The sequence below is a fragment of the Xenopus laevis genome, chromosome 4S (genome assembly GCF_017654675.1).
Source record: "Xenopus laevis strain J_2021 chromosome 4S, Xenopus_laevis_v10.1, whole genome shotgun sequence".
Taxonomy (NCBI): Eukaryota; Metazoa; Chordata; class Amphibia; order Anura; family Pipidae; genus Xenopus; species Xenopus laevis.
Genome location: NC_054378.1, coordinates 128,349,594 through 128,365,823, shown reverse-complemented (window position 1 = coordinate 128,365,823; position 16,230 = coordinate 128,349,594). Strand labels below are relative to the sequence as shown.

At 42.5% G+C, this 16,230-nt stretch overlaps 2 protein-coding genes across 7 annotated transcripts in view; one reads left to right on the top strand and one right to left on the bottom strand.

The window, feature by feature from the left end:
- Positions 1 to 141: 141 nt before the first annotated feature.
- dnase1l3.S (deoxyribonuclease I-like 3 S homeolog) lies at positions 142 to 10,966 on the bottom strand. 4 transcript variants are annotated; one of them, XM_041591161.1, is made up of 9 exons: positions 10,469 to 10,484; positions 9,222 to 9,315; positions 4,208 to 4,296; positions 3,802 to 3,891; positions 2,015 to 2,127; positions 1,703 to 1,815; positions 1,445 to 1,602; positions 757 to 853; positions 144 to 423 (listed from the first exon to the last, which is right to left on the bottom strand). In XM_041591161.1, exons 3-9 carry the CDS (start codon positions 4,264 to 4,266, stop codon positions 328 to 330), a joined length of 726 nt encoding a protein of 241 aa, XP_041447095.1. In that variant the 5' UTR covers positions 4,267 to 4,296; positions 9,222 to 9,315; positions 10,469 to 10,484; the 3' UTR covers positions 144 to 327.
- abhd6.S (abhydrolase domain containing 6 S homeolog) overlaps positions 10,898 to 16,230 on the top strand; it is a 26,651-nt gene continuing 21,318 nt past the window's right edge. The window contains exons 1-3 of one of the 3 annotated variants that reach the window (XM_041591322.1): positions 10,898 to 11,014; positions 14,548 to 14,685; positions 16,053 to 16,209. In XM_041591322.1, the coding sequence (XP_041447256.1) occupies positions 14,567 to 14,685; positions 16,053 to 16,209 (276 nt within the window). In that variant the 5' untranslated portion in view covers positions 10,898 to 11,014; positions 14,548 to 14,566. The remainder of the gene's footprint in view (positions 11,015 to 14,547; positions 14,686 to 16,052; positions 16,210 to 16,230) is intronic. The other 2 variants (XM_041591321.1, NM_001092840.1) reach the window with 2 other exon arrangements.

The following is a 16,230-nucleotide window of genomic DNA, read 5'->3' as shown; positions in this document are numbered from 1 at the left end:
TCTATCTACTATTTTGGACGCTGTCAGTGTGCCAGGAGCGGAGTCCGGCTGACAGAGGGCCACCACGAGGGTAGATGCGGACCAGTCACATGTGAGTAATGTATATGCGTAGATTCTGTAAATGAGCCGAGAAGATTATTATGTGGGACCTCGAGATCATTTATAGGAGGTTTCTGGTCATAAAACATTTTCATAGCAAAGTAACCCTGAGCCCCAGGGCCCTTTCCCACTTGCCCACACCACATATTTATCAGATATAAAGATAAGAAGCAACGATTGGTCCTTGTTGGTTCCGTCAATGGATATTGGTCTTAAGGACACAAGGTCTTATTTCCTCTTGAGATATTTCCTCCTCCTGGAAGTCGGACGTTTGGATTCCTTCAGCCGCACCTCGATAGGGAAGTGATCACTCACCTCCAGAGCCTGAGATGGAAGTAAAAGCCATTAGCAGAGTAAAGGGAAAGCGGTGTTTGTATGACGAATGCGTTCAATTTTTGAAAATGTCACTTTTTATCCCAAAAATGCTGTAGTGCAATGACGGCCCCAAATTTGGGTCCATTAAAAGAGGTGAGGCATAGTATAAAGTAGGTGGAGCTGTAAACATATCTGGGAGTGGTTTGGATAGATCTACGGTTACTTGAATGGACATGGGGGGATGGGTTACATTGGCACATTGTATCACCTGAGACACCCGTGGGCAGGTAGAGTTAGGTTGTTGTGTTACCTGTGGCCCTTTAATGCAAAGCATAATGTTACCTGCTCTTCTGTCAGCCCATAAGCAACCATAAAGTCAAAGACATTGGCAGAGCCTGGTACAATGGAGCTGACCAGCTTCTCACCAACAACGACAATCCTGTAAGGAACACATGAAACATTTAGGGGGTTATTTTTAAAAATCCAAATTGTTCTGATTTTTTTTAATAAAAATAAAATAAAAGTCCGACCAAACTCAAATCGACAATTTGACCTTATCATTGAAAAAACTAGAAAGATTTGTGTTTATGCGGGAAAAAAATCAAATTTTTGGGGTTTCATGTGCCAAACGCTCGAATTTTCCATCAAAACCCACGACTTTTTCAGATTTTTGCCTGAAACTCAATGCAGACCATGAATCTTTAAATTTGAAATGGGACCTTTGCCATTGGCTTCTACAGGACCTTGACAGCTTGGAGATGGAATATTTATTTTCGGATTCAGACATTTAAGAGTCTGGAGGGATTATAAATCTTAAAAAATTCGAGGTTTTTTTTTCCTCGAAAAATGTGTCCTTTCTACTGTTAAAAAACTCTTTTTTTCAACATTCCGACTTTAATAAATAACCCCCTTAGTCTAATGACACCATATTGTATTGTCTTACTGCCCATCTTGGCTAAACTTTGTAGGGCACTGGCCAAGGTTTCACTGATTTGGGAGGGGGTATTTATTTTTGATGGGGGCACAGTACCTGTCATAGGCACAGTTGGTGCTGGACTTCACTGTCGTATCATTGTTGTCCCCAATCAGCCAAACGAACTCGGTGTGATTCCGGAGACGGATGTTCTTCCAGGATTTCTTGGGCACGTAGGAGCAGCCGGCATTTAGGTCTCCCATGAAAATAAAATTCTGTGGAAAGGGAACACATTTGATTCAATGGAAGAGATAAGAATGTAGTTTATTGACAATATTTCCCATTTTATTCGAGGATTTTTGGGTTCAGACCAACCTCTGAGTTCCATTTCTGTTTGACATCAAGGTAAACATCATAAAGTTCATCGATTTCCCGAACGGCGGCCTCGGGGGTGGTGTGCTGGGGAACGATCACAAACTCTTTGACCTCTGGGAAGGGAAATGCAACGGGAGAAATGATGATGATGATGTTAGTGTAGGGGCTGCTGCTCCCCATCTAGAGGCTCATGTAACACAAGGTGCCAAGTTTGCTGCCGGTTGAGTCTAGTCTGGCCCGGTTCTGATATTCATTCATGGTCAAGAAAAACAGGGGCCTGTGCCAACAAAACTCACTTCATAGGGACCTTACCAGTGCTAGGAGCTTGAAACCAAACCACATAGGGCTCCCGAGAGAAAGCGTCTTCATCTCCCGGCTGCAAGTCTTTATATTGGTACGTTCCTTTAACTGACACCAGGTTCTTCCTGAAATGAGAATCCATTGGATAAACAGATTTGGGCTCAGGAGAATGGCTGGAATCACCTGTGCAAACCTAGGACTGTTCCCTGCCCCCCAACCAGCAGTGAATTAATTTGTTGGGATTTAGGGGGGGGGCAATGAGCCATCAGATAACTCCAATCTGTAAGAACTAGGGGCTCTAGTCTAGTCTAATGTATTCCTGGCTGTATGAGACACATCTTGCCTTGGAACTGCCATGAATATCCTATAAATAATATCATTTAGCTTCATGCTAAGAGATGGCATCAGCTATAAATGATGGTTAGTGATGTAATTTGTGCTACATGGGTATTATAAAAAATAAAGCCCCATTGGCTGTAATATATGAGGCTACTAGGAGTCATTTTATGGTTTCTTGACCTATATATAAAGTTATGGATCTCAGTGGTGACTTCCAAGAGTTCTCCATTTAAGTCAGCCTGTAGCCTTGTGCTTTTATATGGTCACAGAACCACTAAGATACTTTTAATATCCTTATCATTTACAGTAGGGGGTACATTATCCCTTATAATACATGAGTGATACTCAGAGTTCCCTGTATAACTCAGCCTGTAGCCTTGTGCCTTTATATGGTCACAGAACCACTAAGAGACTTTTAATATCCTTATAATTTACAGTAGGGGGTACATTATCCCTTATAATACATGAGTGATACTCAGAGTTCCCTGTATAACTCAGCCTGAAGCCTTGTGTCTTTATATGGTCACAGAACCCCTCAGTGACTTCTAATATCCTTATCATTTACAGTAGGGGGTACATTATCCCTTATAATACGTGAGTGATACTCAGAGTTCCCTGTATAACTCAGCCTGCAGCCTTGTGCCTTTATATGGTCACAGAACAACCCCTCAGTGACTTCTAATATCCTTATCATTTACAGTAGGGGGTACATTATCCCTTATAATACATGAGTGATACTCAGAGTTCCCTGTATAACTCAGCCTGCAGTCTTGTGCCTTCATATGGTCACAGGACAACCCCTCAGTGACTTCTAATATCCTTATCATTTACAGTAGGGGGTACATTATCCCTTCTAATACATGAGTGATACTCAGAGTTCCCTGTATAACTCAGCCTGCAGCCTTGTGCCTTTATATGGTTACAGAACAACCCCTCAGTGACTTCTAATATCCTTATCATTTACAGTAGGGGGTACATTATCCCTTATAATACATGAGTGATACTCAGAGTTCCCTGTATAACCCAGCCTGCAGCCTTGTGCCTTTATATGGTCACAGAACAACCCCTCAGAGATTCTAATATCCTTATCATTTACAGTAGGGGGTACATTATCCCTTATAATACGTGAGTGATACTCAGAGTTCCCTGTATAACTCAGCCTGCAGCCTTGTGCCTTTATATTGTCACAGAACCACTAAGAGACTTTTAGTATCCTTATCATTTACAGTAGGGGGTACATTATCCCTTGTTGTAATATAATATCCTCTGCCCCAGTGGAGCTTACAGTCCCCATCACACACAGGCACAATAGGGTCAGTGATATCAGGAGCAAACAAACCTTCCTGTAAGTGGTTCTGGAATGTTGGAGGAAACCAGAATATCCAGAGGAAATCCATGCAGACGAGGGAAGGGGGGAGGGAGTATAACTACAAGTCTCAGCCTTGCACTCGGCCACTTACCTATAAATGAAGCCATATTGTTCTTTGTAGCTCTTGCGGCCGAGTCTTTGGCTGATGGTTAAATCAAATTGATTTCTTGTTTCTGATTGGCTAAAATAAACGAGAGACAATGTCCAGTTGTCAGTAACGTAACTAGGCATCACGGGGCCCAAGTTCAGGCCAGGCAGCCGGGCCCCCCCGCTCCCAATCCCCCTCTGGATGCAATTTTCACTGTGGTTTCATGTCGGTGCAAGTGTCAGGCGGGCCACCAGGGGATTGTAACCCGGTAGTTCTGCCACTGGCAGTTGGTCAGATGGGTGGGTATGACAGGAAGGCGGATGCAAGAAGGGGCGTGGTGCATTTTAGCCAATCAGAACACACAGGAGGATACTGGTACTAATGGGCATTGCAGTGAGCTGGGAGTTACCTGTTGAGTTGTGCCATTAACAATCGGATGACGGTGTTGCTGCTGTCCTTGATTTCCATCAGAAGTGTGATGTCACAGCGGGAAATGATCTATGGGAGAAGCAAATAGATAGACATATATATATAATACACAAAAGCCATAGTTATGTTGTAATGTTGTTATCCTAATGATCACTGCGTAATGATGGAATTTGTGTCACATGACTTACAGATAATAATAAATAATGAACCCCTTGTTGTAAAATATAAGGATATTAGGGGTTTGTGAGCCTTGTACCTTTAAATGGTCATGGAACTCTTTTGTGACGTATATTATCCTTATATTTATATGGAAGCCACACCTGTACGGAGTATTATCATGCACTACATCCACATCCTCATACAATTATCTGCACCCAGAAAGCGGGAGAGAAGGCGGGAGAGAAGGGCCCCTTGGGGTTTCCCATTGTCGTATTGAGATTTTCTTTGGGACTTACTCTAAGAAACCCCCACTGCCCACCCAAGACATGAATTCTGTTTCTGTAAAGTTCTCTGTGCCAAGAACACCCCAATATGTATAAATACAAATATACAGAGAAGGGATGTTCTGGGCACACAATAAGCTATACCCTCATACTGTACTGTCTAAGGGAATCAATATGGCACCTCCTCCTCCCATATGTATAAATACAAATATACAGAGAAGGAATGTTCTGGGCACACAATAAGCTATACCCTCATACTGTACTGTCTAAGGGAATCAATATGGCACCTCCTCCTCCCATATGTATAAATACAAATATACAGAGAAGGAATGTTCTGGGCACACAATAAGCTATACCCTCATACTGTACTGTCTAAGGGAATCAATATGGCACCTCCCTCCTCCCATATGTATAAATACAAATATACAGAGAAGGAATGTTCTGGGCACACAATAAGCTATACCCTCATACTGTACTGTCTAAGGGAATCAATATGGCACCTCCTCCTCCCATTTGTATAAATACAAATATACAGAGAAGGAATGTTCTGGGCACACAATAAGCTATACCCTCATACTGTACTGTCTAAGGGAATCAATATGGCACCTCCTCCTCCCATATGTATAAATACAAATATACAGAGAAGGAATGTTCTGGGCACACAATAAGCTATACCCTCATACTGTACTGTCTAAGGGAATCAATATGGCACCTCCTCCTCCCATATGTATAAATACAAATATACAGAGAAGGAATGTTCTGGGCACACAATAAGCTATACCCTCATACTGTACTGTCTAAGGGAATCAATATGGCACCTCCCTCCTCCCATATGTATAAATACAAATATACAGAGAAGGAATGTTCTGGGCACACAATAAGCTATACCCTCATACTGTTCTGTCTAAGGGAATCAATATGGCACCTCCTCCTCCCATATGTATAAATACAAATATACAGAGAAGGAATGTTCTGGGCACACAATAAGCTATACCCTCATACTGTACTGTCTAAGGGAATCAATATGGCACCTCCCTCCTCCCATATGTATAAATACAAATATACAGAGAAGGAATGTTCTGGGCACACAATAAGCTATACCCTCATACTGTACTGTCTAAGGGAATCAATATGGCACCTCCTCCTCCCATATGTATAAATACAAATATACAGAGAAGGAATGTTCTGGGCACACAATAAGCTATACCCTCATACTGTACTGTCTAAGGGAATCAATATGGCACCTCCTCCTCCCATATGTATAAATACAAATATACAGAGAAGGAATGTTCTGGGCACACAATAAGCTATACCCTCATACTGTACTGTCTAAGGGAATCAATATGGCACCTCCTCCTCCCATATGTATAAATACAAATATACAGAGAAGGAATGTTCTGGGCACACAATAAGCTATACCCTCATACTGTGCTGTCTAAGGGAATCAATATGGCACTTCCTCCCATATGTATAAATACAAATATACAGAGAAGGAATGTTCTGGGCACACAATAAGCTATACCCTCATACTGTACTGTTTAAGGGAATCAATATGGCACCTCCCTCCTCCCATATGTATAAATACAAATATACAGAGAAGGAATGTTCTGGGGAAAAACACAACAGGGCAGCTCCTACTAATTCGTATGAATAAAAATACCCCAGCATAAAAGATGAAACCTTCATATAATAATAACTGATATATATATTCCTTTATGAGGTGACTTACCTTTCTCACTACATTCATGACAGCAGGTTTGTCCCGTTTGGACTCCCCAAAGGACTGAACATTAAAGGAGCAGATTCGGAGCCCCAGAGAGTGGGGGACAAAGAGTGCACACAAGAGGAGGAGGCGCCACATGATTGTGAGCTCTTAGGGACACAGTGGCACTTTCCCTGCTCCTCACCTGCTCCCCAATGCAGGGCGACAGCTCCCAGCTCTATTTATATCCCCCCGTGAGAATAACAACAGGAATTACTGGTTCCCACCGATTTCACTTCTCTTTAGAAACAATTATTTTAACTTTTTTGCAGGGAAGTGGTTTGTATGTGGCTTCCTATCTCAGTACTGGGAAAACACACAGACATCCTACTCAAACAAGTAACTGCTGAATGGTTAAAGGGGAACTCCACCCGAACACTGATATTGTCCAATAAAAGGAAATCTAATTCTAATTCAACTTCCCAATATCCATTCATTCCTCATTCTCACTGGGTTTATAGTTCTGTGTAACTGTCATTGTGTCTGTCCCCTTCTCTGCACTGCTGCTTCTGACTCCTGATACAACTTCCCAATATCCATTCATTCCTCATTCTCACTGGGTTTATAGTTCTGTGTAACTGTCATTGTGTCTGTCCCTTTCTCTGCACTGCTGCCTCTGACTCCTGATACAACTTCCCAATATCCATTCATTCCTCATTCTCACTGGGTTTATAGTTCTGTGTAACTGTCATTGTGTCTGTCCCTTTCTCTTCTCTGCACTGCTGCTTCTGACTCCTGATACAACTTCCCAATATCCATTCATTCCTCATTCTCACTGGGTTTATAGTTCTGTGTAACTGTCATTGTGTCTGTCCCTTTCTCTGCACTGCTGCCTCTGACTCCTGATACAACTTCCCAATATCCATTCATTCCTCATTCTCACTGGGTTTATAGTTCTGTGTAACTGTCATTGTGTCTGTCCCTTTCTCTTCTCTGCACTGCTGCCTCTGACTCCTGATACAACTTCCCAATATCCATTCATTCCTCATTCTCACTGGGTGTATAGTTCTGTGTAACTGTCATTGTGTCTGTCCCTTTCTCTGCACTGCTGCCTCTGACTCCTGATACAACTTCCCAATATCCATTCATTCCTCATTCTCACTGGGTTTATAGTTCTGTGTAACTGTCATTGTGTCTGTCCCTTTCTCTGCACTGCTGCCTCTGACTCCTGATACAACTTCCCAATACCCATCATTCCTCATTCTCACTGGGTTTATAGTTCTGTGTAACTGTCATTGTGTCTGTCCCTTTCTCTTCTCTGCACTGCTGCTTCTGACTCCTGATACAACTTCCCAATATCCATTCATTCCTCATTCTCACTGGGTTTATACTTCTGTGTAACTGTCATTGTGTCTGTCCCTTTCTCTTCTCTGCACTGCTGCTTCTGACTCCTGATACAACTTCCCAATATCCATTCATTCCTCATTCTCACTGGGTTTATAGTTCTGTGTAACTGTCATTGTGTCTGTCCCTTTCTCTGCACTGCTGCCTCTGACTCCTGATACAACTTCCCAATATCCATTCATTCCTCATTCTCACTGGGTTTATACTTCTGTGTAACTGTCATTGTGTCTGTCCCTTTCTCTTCTCTGCACTGCTGCTTCTGACTCCTGATACAACTTCCCAATATCCATTCATTCCTCATTCTCACTGGGTTTATAGTTCTGTGTAACTGTCATTGTGTCTGTCCCTTTCTCTGCACTGCTGCCTCTGACTCCTGATACAACTTCCCAATATCCATTCATTCCTCATTCTCACTGGGTTTATAGTTCTGTGTAACTGTCATTGTGTCTGTCCCTTTCTCTGCACTGCTGCCTCTGACTCCTGATACAACTTCCCAATATCCATTCATTCCTCATTCTCACTGGGTTTATAGTTCTGTGTAACTGTCAAGAGTCAGAGGCAGCAGTGCAGAGAAGAGAATGTTTATTGGGAATGGATATTGGAAAGTTGATTAGAAAGATAATAAATGTTGTTTTGGGTTTACATCAGGTGAGGTTCCTAAAGGATTTGGGTCAGTTATCCTGCCCTTACACATGGTATGGTACAATAAGTGACTAACAAAGAGTAGGAACATGCAGTCTGTGAGCTCAGGGCAGTGATGCAGATCAGAGTCAGTCAGAAGTCACGTTGGGTCAGTCAGTCTCACCTTGCCGCACCCCCAGGTGACATCAGACTGGTTCCATGTAATTAGGGCACATATACTATGGGCTGATCCAGTTCTTCTGTGGAACCCATGATGCTAATTAACCCCTCCTTCTCAGATCTGGGTGTGACTAAGATCTAATAGGTGCCAGGGACTCACATGTCACAGTGTAACTGCATCTGTCTGTATATCTGAGTAATTCCCTGTACCCTCCCATTCCTCTTGTCTATCTGTACCCCTGTATATCTGAGTAACTCCCTGTACCCTCCCATTCCTCTTGTCTATCTGTACCCCTGTATATCTGAGTAACTCCCTGTACCCTCCCATTCCTCTTGTCTATCTGTACCCCTGTATATCTGAGTAACTCCCTGTACCCTCCCATTCCTCTTGTCTATCTGTACCCCTGTATATCTGAGTAACTCCCTGTACCCTCCCATTCCTCTTGTCTATCTGTACCCCTGTATATCTGAGTAACTAACTGTACCCTCCCATCCCCCTTGTCTATCTGTACCCCTGTATATCTGAGTAACTCCCTTTATTGACTGCCTATAGCCGGCCAGTAACTAACACAAATATATACTCACACAGTCATATATATATATTAATCACATATAATATATATATATAATACACACATACATACCTCCCAAGTGTCCCTTTACGGAGGGACCGTCCCTCTTTCGAGAGCTCAACCCGCAGTCCCTCATTTGTACTGGAAAGTCCCTATTTTCTCCGCACTGAACACCCAGAAAAAGAAACAAAGTTTCTCACTTAATTGGCTTTTAGCAGAGAGCCCAGAACAGCCACAGGTGCAAATAAGATACTTTTGTAACAATTTTCAGACATAAAAAAAAAGTTTAGATAAGGAGAAACATTTTCAAACTTTCATAACCTGCCAAATTTTGTAAAATGAACATGGTAATTCGGAGGTGTAGCCACAGAAAGGGGCGTGGTCAAAAATGTTGCTGCGCTACATGCGAAAACATTTTTTGTGCCTTTTTTTTACTTCCAAAATGTTGGGAGGTGTGTTATATATATACATTTAACACACACATATAATATATAGTGAATAAAGTACCCCCTCTTGTAAAATATAAGGATATTATTAGTTACCGAGGAGTTTCATGATCATATAAAAGTACGAGGCCGAAGGCCGAGTGTTTTTATACAGGTCATGGAACTCCAAGGTAACTTCTAATATCTTCATATTTTACAACTGGGGGTACTTTATTTATTATAATACACAAGTTTCAGTGAGTCATGTGACAGAAATGACATCAGAACTCACCGTTTATAACCGATGACATCAGAACTCACCGATTATAAGGATATCATTTACAAGATATTCATGGCTTTTGTGTGTTATATAGTGAATAAAGTACCCCCTCTTGTAAAATATAAGGATATTATAAGTTACCGAGGAGTTTCATGACCATATAAAAACACGAGGCCGAAGGCCGAGTTATACAGATCATGGAACTCCGAGGTAGCTTCTAATATCCTCATATTTTGCAACTGGGGGTACTTTATTTATTATAATACACAAGTTTCAGTGAGTCATGTGACAGAAATGACATCACAATTACTATTTATAACTGATGACATCACTAGTCAATATTTATAAGAATATAATTTACAGGATATTCATGGCTTTTGTGTGTTATATAGTGAATAAAGTACCCCCTCTTGTAAAATATAAGGATATTATAAGTTACCGAGGAGTTTCATGACCATATAAAAGTACGAGGCCGAAGGCCGAGTGTTTTTATACAGGTCATGGAACTCCAAGGTAACTTCTAATATCCTCATATTTTACAACTGGGGGTACTTTATTTATTATAATACACAAATTTCAATGAGTCATGTGACAGAAATGACATCAGAACTCACCGTTTATAACTGATGACATCAGAACTCACCGTTTATAAGGATATAATTTAAAGGATATTCATGGCTTTTGTGTATTATATAAATATAACACACACATATATAATACACACATATAACAGACACAGTCACATATATATATGATACACACATATATAATACACACATATAACAGACACAGTCACATATATATATGATACACACACATATATAACACACACATATATAATACACACATATAACAGACACAGTCACATATATATATGATACACACACATATATAACACACACATATATAATACACACATATAACAGACACAGTCACATATATATATGATACACACACATATATAATACACACATATAACAGACAGCGGCACATGCGCAGTCCGGTCAGTGAGTTCATCTCTTCCGCCCTCTAGTGGCCTCGCGCGGTGTTGCGGTGACTCCGTGTCCTTCCTCTATAGACAGTGCGGCAGTTCCGGGTCGGAGCCGTCATTCCCGCATTGTTCTCCCGGGGCCTCTCGCTCATACCGGCCGGAGCCGCAGGTGAACTCCACGTGATTCTTATGTGTCTCGGTACCGGGGGGATGGGGAGTCATTATTGGTGTCCGTGTGTCCTTCCTACTGGGAAACCGAACTGTCAGTCTGTCCGACCGGCGCATCCCGAGGCCCCGAACTGCTCCTCCCCCTCCCACATCTCATTCTCTGTCTGTCTGTCCCTGGCACGTGACACCTCTATACTCATCTCATTATCACTTGACTCAGGAGACTTCCCTGTGTTTAGCGCCAGTGATATATTTGTTGTAGTTCAACTGCTCCTCCTTCTGCCTGTACTTCCCCTTTAATTCCTCCTCAACTGTCCCCCCACTGACTTCTCCCTTTCACTATATCACTGCCCCCACCTGTCCCCCTGTCTGTCTGTCCCTCTGTGTCTCTGTCCATCTGTCTGTCCCTCTGTCTGTCCGTCAGGCTATATCAGTGAATGAGAATGTTGGGGGGAAACAAGAGGTTACACTGTACAATCTTCTCTTTCTCCCTCCCTGCCCCATTTCTGTTATATGATATTATATTATACGAGACATTAAGCCCGTTAAATTAACGGGCGCTAGACGGTCCGTGGGGCACATGCGCAGTAGCGCAATCCCACGGACACAGGGACTGGACGCAGAGACACTTCAACTTTATTATATAGGATTATATTATCTTATATACACTATATACCCTATTCACATACACTATTCACATTAACATAATTCATATTCAGTATGTTGTGGCCAAGTTGTGACCCACACTCAGTTTGTGCCTCTCATTTCGGGGTCGGGGCAGTACTTTGCTTTGATTCTGTTGGGGAAAATGGGATATTTTTCTGTATTTCTCCCTAATTGTCAGACTTAAATGGATCCAACAACAAGTCCTGTCCATGAATGTCCATAGCCCCAGAGACCTGTTGTTGTACTACAACTCCCAGATTCCTAAAAAGAACTCCCTAAATTACAGGAGTGTAGGACTAGTGAGTGTTACTGATCTGTATGTCTCTGCTCCGTATGTATCTGCTGCCTTTCCACTTCCCCCTCTCATTGGTTTCATTGTGTAATACAGACACCAGGGCTCATCTCTATACGCTATACTCTATTCTCTATACTCTATTCTCTATACGCTATACTCTATTCTCTATACTCTATTCTCTATACGCTATACTCTATTCTCTATACGCTATACTCTATTCTCTATACTCTATTCTCTATTCTCTATACTCTATTCTCTATACTCTATTCTCTATACGCTATACTCTATTCTCTATACTCTATTCTCTATACGCTATACTCTATTCTCTATACGCTATACTCTATTCTCTATACTCTATTCTCTATACTCTATTCTCTATACTCTATTCTCTATACTCTATGCTCTATACTCTATTCTCTATACTCTATTCTCTATACTCTATTCTCTATACTCTATTCTCTATACGCTATACTCTATTCTCTATACGCTATACTCTATTCTCTATACTCTATTCTCTATTCTCTATACTCTATTCTCTATACTCTATTCTCTATACGCTATACTCTATTCTCTATACTCTATTCTCTATACGCTATACTCTATTCTCTATACGCTATACTCTATTCTCTATACTCTATTCTCTATACTCTATTCTCTATACTCTATTCTCTATACTCTATGCTCTATACTCTATTCTCTATACTCTATTCTCTATACTCTATTCTCTATAGTAGTGACACAATTGTACTGTCTGGGACACAGATATACAGAGGAGGAATGTTCTGGGCACACACAGCACTGGCCATAGGGAAGCAGTATGGCAGCTCCCAGCTATATATCTATATGATACAGACAGCTCTGGACTGAGATCCAAAATAGACCCTGGTATTTTATATACACAGAGGCCTGAGCAGCCCCCCACCAGCCCAATAATTAGTGATTGTCTATAGCATCTTACAGCAGCCGCATTGGTCACAACATACAGATTGCTGGTCTGGACCCAGATACATATCTATCTATCTATTTATATTATTTATTTATACAGAGAGAAGTGCTGGGGCTGCACCAATGAGAATCTCGCCTCAGCTAGCACTGCCCCGCTAGTTACCAGGGGCGACAAAAATGTGGCTTCTGTAACTTTAAGAGCCAAATTTCCAGTTTTCAAACCGGCTATTCAGCTGTACCAGCAAAGAGAGTGTAATTCTGCTCCCTGGGACAGGACCTCCCCTGTACAAGTGATTGACACAATAGTCTCATATTCATTTCTATTAATTGACTCCTGACAAGTGGTTTGACGTGTCACTAAGTGAAAGGGTTAATGTTGGGGAGGCCCAGGGTGGGGGGCTTGTGAGACTGAGCAAAGGCAGAGTTTATGGGAGAGCAGAGGTTATCGGTTTCATGGCAAACCCTCAGTATTGTGTGGCTGGTGAGGCATGATGGGAGTTGTAGTCCATGGTAAGACATGGGCATGAGAGGATCCCTGACTGTCATTCACCCCCTATAAACGCCTGGCACTCAGGTGCCGCTAGAGGGAAACTGCAGAGCTTCAGCAAAACTGACGACTTTGCACATTTCCACCCCGGCTGGTAATTGGCCGAGGGACAAAGTGGTGACAAATGACAGTTGCATGCGGGTGTCCCTGTTGTCTGGGGGCCAAACTCGCCTCTGCTTTGTACTTGGGGAGTTGGAAGGGCTCATTTACTATTTCAGAGCAAATTTGCCCAAGTAATGAATGAATAGCAACTACTCAGCATCTGCCTTTGGTCTGTGCACTGCAGGTAGAATCATGAAACCTCATTTCTAAATGGTTGCTATGGGTTACTCCTATGGGGCAGTTTGCCATTGTGTCGTCAAAATCTGAAATCTGCCTTTGCCTGGGGTGGCACAGCCTTGTGGCATCTCATTCACTCCCTACACCCCGTTCCCTGCTCATTGGAACCTGCACAGCTGAGACATTTGCTGCCACCCTCTGTTAGACCCCTGCAGCAGGATTAACCTCCATCTCCACTGCTGCTTTCTGTCAGACCCCTGAGGCAGCACTTACCTCCATTACTAGTGCCGCTGCCCCTGTATTCTGTCAGACCCCTGCAGCAGGTTCAGTACATAATAGCGGTGCTTCCACTCTTACTTTCTATCAGACCCCTGCAGCAGGGTGAAGTCCCATCACTGGTGTCAGAGCTTCTGGTTTCTATCAAACCCCTGCAGCAGTATTGACCCCTATCACTAGAGCTATAGCTGCTGCTTTCTATTGGATCCCTGCAGCAGGTTGAAGTCCCATCACTGGTGTCAGAGCTTCTGATTTCTATCAAACCCCTGCAGCAGTATTGACCCCTATCACTAGAGCTATAGCTGCTGCTTTCTATTGGAACCCTGCAGCAGCTTCAGTGCATATCAGTGGTGCCTCTGCTCCTATGTTTTATCAGACCCCTGCAGCAGGTTCAGTGCAGATTAGTGGTGTCCCTGCTCTTTCTATCAGACCCCTGCAGCAGGGTGAAGTCCCATAACTGGTGCCAGAGCTGCTAGTTTCTATCAGACCCCTGCAGCAGGATTAACTCTCTTCTCTTCCTATATAGCAGTGAGTGCAGGAGCAGGATGGATTTAGATGTACTAAACATGTTCCTGGTGGCGGGAGGGACCCTCCTTGTCCCTATTTTGGCTTTCGTGACCTCCTTCCTCTTGTGGCCGGCTGCGCTCATCAAGATTTATTATTGGTAAGGGGCCCTTTAAATTTATATTTAAGGATTTTATTGGGTTGTAAATGGGGGAAATGACTTCCCAGAGACACTGGTCGTAGTTTAGGAACCGACCAATATAAAGGTTGCTGATAATTAGGCATTTCTGCCTCCCAAACAACTTTTACTGAATGTATTGCTCCAACATTAACCCTTAGATCGAATTTCCTTCTGGTATTGTTGGGTGGATATCCATGTTCTTAGCGTGTTCCTTACTTTATGTTCTAGATTTTGCATATAAATCACATGATGTACACTGAATGCATGTCACGTCCCAGATGTGTCTCTGGCAAATTTACTATTACACAATGTATTATTACACGTTGTTGCATGTTCCAGGGGACTCACAGGGTTAATGAGGTCAGCGCATGTAAAGAGATTTACTGCCGCTTTAGGGCCTCATTTATAAACTGGTCAGCTCTGATCTCATGGACGCAGGGGGTAACTACAAAGGGAGCAGACCCTAAGGCTGCAGGGGGGCCTAGGAGGTACAAGGGGCCCCACGAGACCCTAATTAATGAGCAATTTCAATATATATTGGTAAAACAGGGAAATATATTGGTATGTTAGGGCCTTAAAGGAGAACTAAAGCCTAACTAAAGAAGTAGGTAGAAATGTTGTACATGATGTTTTGTGCTTCTGTACCAGCCCAAGGCAACCACAGCCCTTTAGCAGTAAAGATCTGTGTCTCCAAAGATGCCCCAGTAGCTCCCCATCTTCTTTTCTGCTGATTCACTGATTCACATGCTCTGTGCTGCTGTCACTTACTGAGCTTAGGGAGCCACTCACAATATACAGTACACATAGAATAGAAATGTCACAATATAAGGCTGATTAGTAATTAATACAGATAATTACTACATGGCAGCACAGAAACCAGTACAATTAGCATCAGAATTTAATAATCAGCAAACCTGTAGCATCAGCTTATATTACAGCCAGGGAAGCTCATTTTCTGCTGGATAATTAGTGACGAGCCCTAAGCTTAGCTTCTCAACAGCCAATCAGAGCCCACTGAGCATGTGAGTGTCACAGACACTTTCCAAGATGGTGACCCCCTGTGACAAGTTTGAAGTCCTGGATCATTGCTGCTATTGACAAGCTCAAACTTTAGCCTCGTGCAATAAGTTCACTATAGAAAATAGGACATTTTTAGACACATTCATTTTTAGGGTTTAATTTAAAATTAATTTGCTGGGGGGCCCAGGACATAGGGGAACCCTGGAATTAACATTGACCTGCCCCCCCTTGTTGCATCAACATCTGCAGCTGATTTGCATCATGGGAATGGGCACTAATGCTGTTATTGGTGTCACTTGTGTATATTTCCGCATTCTCTATTTCAGGTACTGGCGCCGGGCCCTGGGGATGCAGGTTAAATTTTCCAGCTATGGGAACTATAAATTCTGCTACACGTCCCGCGGGAAGCCGGGAAACAAGGCGTCAGTCCTGATGCTCCACGGATTCTCTGCCCATAAGGACATGTGGCTGTCGGTGGTGAAGGTGGGTCTTTAATTCTTTGCC